We start from the raw sequence: 8,305 nt of genomic DNA, 5'->3' as shown, positions 1-8,305 counted from the left end.
AATTTTGTAATTAAATATTTCTAGATTTCTTTTAATTGAACATAACTTTTCTAGATTGTGTTGAGCAACAAAATTCATAAACATAATTACTTCAAACAATAATCTCTTAAAGAAATAATATTCCAAAAATAGTATTCCAAACAATAATCTCTTAAAGAACTAATTGAGCATCAGAGTAAAGACGCTGATCATTTAGTAATAAAATAAAGAGGGTATATTTTCATTCAATTTCTCGAAAGAATATGACTTATAAGTCATGCCGCTTTCGTTACACCAATTGATTCCAATCATTTCCTCTCTGATGAATGTTTTAAGGAAAATGATCTTCTTTTCATGTGTGCGTGTTCGGAGTAGTTCTACCGAGTTGCTAGGAAAAGTTCTGCAGACACCAATGTGTAATTAAAAAAGTGCCAACAACACACAAAAAGTTTCGGTGAACCGGAATTTTGTTTGAGATCTTCCGTTGTCTTATCGTTTGTTTTCTCAACGATGCTTATTGGTATTATTAAGTTGGTAAGTAAGGGGAAGATGGAAATTTCATCATTCACAATATAATTGAGCAGAAATTTTCAATCATTTTTAGATTAATGAGTATAACGAAAACAAAATGAACAGTGCCTTGAACAAAAATGAGTATCCTTCAAAGTCAAAACATTGAAAATTTTCAATTTGGAACGCATTCTTACTATACTATAACAATTATTGACTGTACGATATGGTTTAAACACTATTCCTCACAAACTTTTAGTATATTCTCAGGATAGTACGGATTGCTTACACCTTATGCTCAAGCTAGCAAACCCTAGCCAAATCTGGTGTATTGCACCTTGATGATAACACAATAAACATTATGAACGCACTTTGCGTCCTGAATATAATGTCGGTAATTTCAAATCATGAGAATCGTAAAATATTTGAGGCGAAAGCTTCAGAAATCAAGCTTGAAAGCTTTAACTTATGCTATGATCGTCTACGACAGCAGATCTCTCGCGCGATCGCGACTCGCCTGCTCTCGTGCGAAATCGGGAGTAACAGTGGAGTGAGTGGCGATTCGAACAGTCCGGGTGATCTGCGAGATTCCCCGAGAGCGAACGCGTTATAAAAAGGTCCCCAGCGGCCGTCCGGACCGGTCAGTTTGCTTTCTCAGGTCGGCAACTGCTTTCAGTCGTCCATTGCTAGTGTTTGTGGTTGGTGTTGGTGCTGCGAAGACTACTACCAAGTGTCAAGCGGAAAGGATATAGTGCGAAAGGCGTCATCATGTGGTGGAAGAAGCTCGGAGTTGCCTTGCTACTGGTGGTTGCCAGCAGTCAGTACGTGCAATCGCAGCAATCGAAGGTTCTGTGCTATTACGATGCAGCCAACTTCCTGATCGAAGGTAAGTCATGGCCGCCGGTCATCGGCAGTGAATATAGTTTAAGGAAGCAAAACGATACGCTATCAGACCGTGGTGATGTCATCTGCTGTCGGCCTAGACCGATTTATGGCCGCATCGCTCCCCTGTAAATCGGTGTTAGGTTGGGTTAGGTTGGTTAGGTTGGCGAATGGTGCAGCGACAAGACTCGAATTGGTAATTTTTTCTCACGTCTTTGTCTCGCAGCGATAGCCGGTTCGCCGGTTTAAACACCGGGGCCATTGTGGTTTAGTTTGAGGTTTCTGAGATTACCTTCGAACGATAAGCTGGCTCGGGGCTCGCTCTCGATGGTTGGAGATGAGAAAGATGCATGTGGTAGAGGACGTTCTATGGTTTATAATAAAATACGGAATGTTTTCAATACATCGACAAACACAGTTGATTATCAAAATGATCATTTATTATTTTCAAGATCATTTATTATTTCATCATAAAACGTACCTTGGCATAGGTAACTGTTCTCGCTCTATGTTTAATTTCTACAAATTGTAATGCCAGAAAGATTATTGTGATTTTCTGTAACAGATATACTGTGGAGCTCGTTAACAACCTAATGAAGTTTAATTCATGTACATTGTTAGACCACTTCATTTATATTTAAACCTCAGAGTACCATGTATCTAATGGATGATAATGACGCCGGCTTGTAAATGTCGGCTACCCTTGGGATGATCTTCACCTTCTGCTGGAGTATTGTAACACGTAGTTTAACTTTCAAGTAATTTCCTCGCCGGTTCATGTTGTGTTTGCCTGGTTCATGAGGCATTTAATGACAGTTACTTTAAACCATATTTGGTTTGCAAATGCAAAATAATGGGTCACAAGATTGTGAAAACCAATTAGCACCATCATGTAACACAGAGGCGTGACAACTTTAACGAGAATTTTCTAAAACACTCCCAAGTTCTGGGGCACATTGAACGAACCCCTTGAGGCACTATATTGTGTGGCCTCGCGGCCAACCGTTACGTAAGTGGCAAGAAATAAACATCTTTCGCAGTCTCAATTTGATTGCCTTGATTGTTTGTACGGTGCGAGGAAGAAGAATGAAAAAGTGTGGATGAATATTCATGCAGCTGAGACGGGGATTTTTTTCGGGGTGATGTTTACTTCTTTCGTTATCGTCCCGGTGGCGTGTGGTAATGCATGACCGAAACGGGCTACGCAAACTGTTCCACAAAGTTGGCTGCATCCGTGATTCCGCAAGGAGTCCGCTTTCGCCGGGTGGTTATCGCTTCGTTCCATACATCCTCAACCTCCAGCCTGATAACCTTCACCCTATTTGAACGGCTCCCGCTACGGATGAATGTAGCAGATAATTTTTGAATGCTTCATTTGATTGCTGCGAGTTTGGTGTAGTTGAAAGGCAAACATATAATGCTCATGAGAAACTCGATTATTTTTTTGCTCTAACAGGATTGGGAAAGGTCTCCCTCGCTGACATTGACACTGCCCTGCCCTTCTGTACCCATCTCGTATACGGCTATGCCGGGATCGACGTTGAAACGAACAAAGCCGTCAGCCGTCAGCCGAACCTGGATTTGGACACCGGCAAGGGCAACTATCGTGCGGTAACGCAGCTGAAAACCAAATACCCATCGTTGAAGGTGCTGCTTGGCCTCGGTGGCTACAAGTTCTCCGAGCCATCGATCAAGTATCTGACCCTGCTGGAGTCCGGTGCGGCTCGCATTACCTTCATCAACTCCGTCTACTCGCTGGTCAAGACGTACGGCTTCGATGGCATCGACCTGGAGTGGCAGTTCCCACAGAACAAGCCGAAGAAGGTCCGCTCGAAGGTTGGTAGCGTGTGGCACGGATTCAAGAAGGTGTTCTCCGGCGACAGTGTGCTCGACGAGAAGGCCGACGAGCATCGGGAGGAGTTTACGGCGCTGCTGCGTGAGCTGAAGAACGCATTCCGTGCAGATGGCTTCCAGCTGGGCATCACCGTACTGCCGCACGTCAACTCGTCCATCTTCATGGACATTCCGGCGATCATCAACTATCTGGACTTTGTGAACATTGCGGCGTACGATCAGCAGACTCCGTTCCGTAACCCGAAGGAAGCGGATCACGCTGCACCGTTGTACGAACTGAGCGATCGCGTTCCCGGAAACAATGTGGACGGGCTTGTTCGCCAGTGGTAAGCTTCAACTCATCCTATGACATTTCTTGAAAAGACATAATTTCAATGTAATTTAATTCTCATCACCAGGCTCACGAGCAATGCTCCAGCTTCGAAGCTGATTGTGTCTATCCCCACCTTCGGTCGTGGATGGAAGCTGAACTCCGATTCCGGCTTAACCGGTGTCCCTCCACTCACCGCAGATGGTGCGAGCAGCCCTGGCCCACAGTTGCAATCCGAAGGCTTCTACAGCTGGGCGGAGGTGTGCGCAATGCTGCCCAATCCGAGCAACACCGCACTGAAAGGAGCTGAGGCTCCACTGCGCAAGGTTGGTGATCCGACCAAGCGCTTCGGTTCGTACGCATACCGACTACCCGATAGCAACGGTGAGCATGGTGTGTGGATGTCCTACGAAGATCCCGACACGGCTGGCAACAAGGCGGGATATGTGAAGGCCAAAAGCCTTGGAGGAATCGCCATCTCCGATCTTTCGTACGATGATTTCCGTGGTACCTGTGCTGGGGAAAAGTTCCCAATCCTGCGTGCAGCCAAATACCGACTGTAAATGAGGTTGTTTCAATGAATTAAAACTATTTTGTTCTTTGTACATGTGGCGTGATTAGAGTGTAAAGAAAAGCTTTGAATAAAAAAATAAAAACGACATTTTAATGAATATAATTAGCGGTGTTTTAATACTCCAAGAGGGGTTTTGTAATAGCGATGTAACTGGAGCATCTAGCGCACCCGTGTAAAATAAGCAATGATCTTTCACCCTCCGATTTAGTCAACACATTTATGACGCAGACGATTGCAGATTATTATGGCAACATTCTTGAATACCAAAGCATGGCTTTAATGGAAATAAACATCGTACAAGCGGTGATTCACAAAATAGATGGTTTAGTTGATTTCATTTATTCATGCAGTCTGGTGTTATTACCACTAGATCTTGTTGATTAACGCAGATTTGTTTTATTGGATTAGTGAGTTCCAAACACGTGCAGAAACAATCACGTCTAACCGCAAACAACTCGAAAGGCATAGCGAAAAAACTACTCTCCGTCATGCTTCGGCAAGCAACCTTCATGCAATCTCGATTCCTTCCACACTTGTTGACGATAGAAAATGAAGAAACTATTCAACATGACAACACAAACAAAACAAATATAAAAAAGATTGATGAATTTCCAAAGAACGACGAGTTAAGGCCTAAAGTCAATTTCTGGAATAAAAAAAGAGTATAAATCATCCCGAGGTCAAAGAAACTGTAGCGTGTCAAAAATTGAAGATACTAGACTCATGGACATTTTGTCCGTAGAAGAAACCAAATCAGGAAAAAAATGTCCCATTCCATCTATGGACAATTGGTTCAGGACAATGAACTTCCATGAATAGGGGTTTGGCGAGAATTCCCAGAGATTGGCTTAGAATGATCACCCTCTGCGTGACCCGAGAGTGAGTAAACGAAATCTCTTGAAATAAATAAACGAGCAGTACTCCAAAGCATGTGCGTTTATAAAACTCCGAACGCCACACGTCGGATTAGTTGTCGCAGTTAAGCTGTCTAAAAATGTGGTCGAGTAAGATTGCAGTCCTGTCGCTACTGTGGTTTGGTGTCTGTGTTGCACAGAATGTGAATAATGGATCGAAACTGTTTTGCTATTATGATGGCAGCTTCTATGAGAAGAACGGTAAATAGTTGTTGACATGTGAGATTTTTCCCGGTTGTTATTAATTTTTCTATCGTATTCACTGTGTGTTCTATAGATGTTATTAATATAACCATAGCGGAAATTGAAGCTGCGCTACCGCTGTGTAATTACCTTATTTATGGCTACGCTCAAGTGGATGCCGTAACAAATCGTTTGAGTCCGCGAAACGCCACTTTGGAGTTGGACGCGGGCAAAGGATACTATCGCGATGTCACATCGCTGAAGAGGCGCTTTCCGGGACTCAAGATATTCCTGAGCGTCGGTGGTAACCGAGATGTGTTGTCGAAAGGAATTTTCCAGAAGTATCTCTCATTGCTTGAGTCGGAGAATGCTCGTAAGGCGTTCATCGCTAGTGCGTATGCAACCTTGAAGACGTACGGCTTCGACGGATTGGATCTAGCGTGGCAGTTTCCGCAAACGAAACCGAAACGCATTCGAGCATGGTCCGGGCAGCTGTGGCATGACTTCAAGAAACTGTTCACCGGCGATAGCATTCTCGATCCGAAGGCCGAACAACATCGTGAACAATTTGTGTCGCTGGTTCGTGATTTGAAGACTGCGTTCCAGGCGGACCACCTCGAATTGATGTACACCCAGCTGCCGCATGTGAATCACACGGTCTTTCTGAATGTTTCACAGCTGAAAGACACACTGGATTACGTCAATGTGGCGGCTTACGATCAACAAACTTCCGTGCGTAACCCAAAAGAGGCCGATTACTTTGCACCTCTCTACGATCTCACGGACCGTGTCCCGGGAAATAGCGTCGATGGCATGGTGAATGCATGGAGTTCTCAGGGGATGCCGCTGAATAAGATCGTCGTTGGTGTCGCCGCGTACGCTCGTGGATGGAAGCTGGTGGAGGAATCCGGTACCACCGGTGTCCCCCCAATCCGGGTTGATGGTCCCTCCGAAGAGGGAGGGTTCACGCAAACTCCCGGCTTCTACAGCTTCGGCGAGGTGTGCTTTCGACTTCGAAATTATACGGGTCTGAGACCAAAGTCGATGGTAGATCCTACGCTGACGAAAGTCGAAGATCCTACCGGGCGAATCGGTCCGTACGCTTTCCGCTTTCCGATGCCTAAGCAGAGTGGGGTTTGGATGTCGTACGAAAATCCGACCAGCATTGGCCACAAGGCGGCGTACGTGAGGGCGAAGGGTCTGGCCGGCATTTCGGTCAACGATCTGGCGCTGGATGACTATCGTGGTCAATATTTCGAAGAAAAGTTTCCAATCGTACGCGCGGTTAGGGATCATTTGTGAAATTCTGTTCGAAACGAAGTTATGCGATCAATAATGCCATACATTTTTCGTTTAAAACATATGATCCACGCAAGCATTATTCTTATCAACTACTTAGAATCTTCTTATTTGTCCTTGTTCACTTATCAACTGTTAATGAATTCCAAACCCAGTTAGTTCTACGTTATAAAGGCCTCGCTCTGCACAACACATGTAAAAGTCAGTATGAAAAAACCACCGCGAATAAAAGAATTTACTCATTTACACAGTATATAATCTCTCGAGAGTGTGTCACTTGTTCTGATGGTTTGTTTTGATGACATATGCTATATTTTAATATTAAAACAACTTTAAGTACAACAAATTAAGTTTTGGATTTGGAATTATTAAATTATTACTGTATATTCGCAAGTTTGGTTAGATGTAAAAGTCTTACAAATTTAGTTTTGTTATTTAGCAAGCGTATTTTTTTTATGTTCATGGTACATTTTCCGTCATCTACAGAACCTAATAAAACTTACGTTTAATTAAAATCTTGAAAAAGAAAATAGTAAAAATGATCGCTAGAAAAAGAGAATCCTTCAAAACTCTCTGAGAATATTTTCAAAAGTGTAATTTTCAAATACAATGGCGTTCTCACAAATCCGTTTGATCTCGTGAGGATGATTCAAGCAAGCGGCTCTCTCACGTAATAGAGGTCTGCGCTTGATGGGAGTTATAAGAGCTGATCAGCTTAGCAGGTTTAGCAGCAGTGCTCCACTAGACGTGAACGTAATAAGTTGTATTTTTCGTGCGTTAAGGTTCAGTGCCGGGACTGTGTGATCGATAAAGATGTGGTCGATAAGGGCAAGCGTTTTGGCCCTGGTTATGGGGCTGCTAGGAGTGACCATTCGGGCTCAGAATGCCACCAGCGGACCGAAAGTACTTTGTTACTACGACGGTAGGAATTCGCTGAGAGAAGGTAAGAATGATCTTAGTGGTGGAAGTGTGTGATTAATTGAAGCCACTTGTCGGTTGAGCAGCGGTGTTCGTTCAATGAGATGATAAAGAAGGCAGTTGCATGCAACAGTCGAGCAGACAGTTTCAATTATCAGCTGAAAAGTGCGACCTACAATTGTAAAGATGTTTCTAGAAGGACAAGAGATTTACTTTAACATAAACAACGATCGTGCACTTCTTCAGATGGGAATTGAATACAAGCTCGAGACATGACACACATACGCTTATACTCTCCCTCGTTCCATTTCAGGACTGGGTAAAGTGACCGTAACTGATATAGAGCTGGCACTGCCTTTCTGTACGCATCTAATCTACGGCTATGCTGGTGTCAGTGCCGACACGTACCGGTTGACTGCGTTGAATGCAGACCTTGACCTGGACTCGGGCAAAGGTCACTACCGGGCCGTGACGACGCTGAAGAAGCGCTATCCGGGCTTGAAAGTGTTCCTTAGCGTCGGCGGTTATCATGACCTGAGCGAGGAGAAGCCATTTGAGAAGTATCTATCGTTGCTGGAATCGAGCGGTTCGCGTACGGCGTTCGTTAACAGTGTCTACACGATCTTGAAGACGTACGAGTTCGATGGGCTCGATCTGGCCTGGCAGTTTCCGCAAACGAAACCAAAACGCATCCGTGGCGTGCCCGGCAGGCTATGGCACGGATTCAAGAAACTATTTACCGGTGATAGCATCCTCGATCCGAAGGCTGATGAACATCGGGAGGAGTTTACGGCGCTGGTTCGCGATTTGAAGAACGCTTTCGTGCATGATAAGTTCCAGCTTGGTTTCACCCAGTTGCCCCACGTAAATCAAACGATGTTC

The 8,305-nt window shown here is 44.3% G+C and overlaps 2 protein-coding genes across 2 annotated transcripts; both read left to right on the top strand.

Annotated features, from left to right (window-relative positions):
* The first annotated feature begins 1,139 nt into the window (after positions 1-1,139).
* LOC131263905 (chitinase-like protein Idgf4) lies at positions 1,140-4,206 on the top strand. Its single transcript, XM_058266185.1, has 3 exons — positions 1,140-1,375; positions 2,828-3,551; positions 3,624-4,206. The coding sequence occupies exons 1-3, from the start codon at positions 1,258-1,260 to the stop codon at positions 4,096-4,098; spliced, it is 1,317 nt and encodes a 438-aa protein (XP_058122168.1). The 5' UTR covers positions 1,140-1,257; the 3' UTR covers positions 4,099-4,206.
* Positions 4,207-5,103: 897 nt separating this feature from the next.
* On the top strand, positions 5,104-6,720 carry LOC131263904 (chitinase-like protein Idgf4). The gene is made up of 2 exons (XM_058266184.1): positions 5,104-5,224; positions 5,301-6,720. Exons 1-2 carry the CDS (start codon positions 5,104-5,106, stop codon positions 6,506-6,508), a joined length of 1,329 nt encoding a protein of 442 aa, XP_058122167.1. The 3' UTR covers positions 6,509-6,720.
* Positions 6,721-8,305: the final 1,585 nt, after the last annotated feature.

Source organism: Anopheles coustani, chromosome 2, assembly GCF_943734705.1.
Source record: "Anopheles coustani chromosome 2, idAnoCousDA_361_x.2, whole genome shotgun sequence".
Classification (NCBI taxonomy): domain Eukaryota; kingdom Metazoa; phylum Arthropoda; class Insecta; order Diptera; family Culicidae; genus Anopheles; species Anopheles coustani.
The sequence above is the reverse complement of the archived record's forward strand: the minus strand, read 5'-3'. Positions and strand labels throughout refer to the sequence as shown.

Coding starts and splice junctions, on each gene's coding strand:
- LOC131263905 (XM_058266185.1), top strand. CDS start 1,258: ATGTGGTGGAAGAAGCTCGGAGTTGCCTTGCTACTGGTGGTTGCCAGC. Junction 1,376..2,827: donor AGCCAACTTCCTGATCGAAG/GTAAGTCATGGC, acceptor TTGCTCTAACAG/GATTGGGAAAGGTCTCCCTC. Junction 3,552..3,623: donor GACGGGCTTGTTCGCCAGTG/GTAAGCTTCAAC, acceptor TCTCATCACCAG/GCTCACGAGCAATGCTCCAG.
- LOC131263904 (XM_058266184.1), top strand. CDS start 5,104: ATGTGGTCGAGTAAGATTGCAGTCCTGTCGCTACTGTGGTTTGGTGTC. Junction 5,225..5,300: donor CAGCTTCTATGAGAAGAACG/GTAAATAGTTGT, acceptor TGTGTTCTATAG/ATGTTATTAATATAACCATA.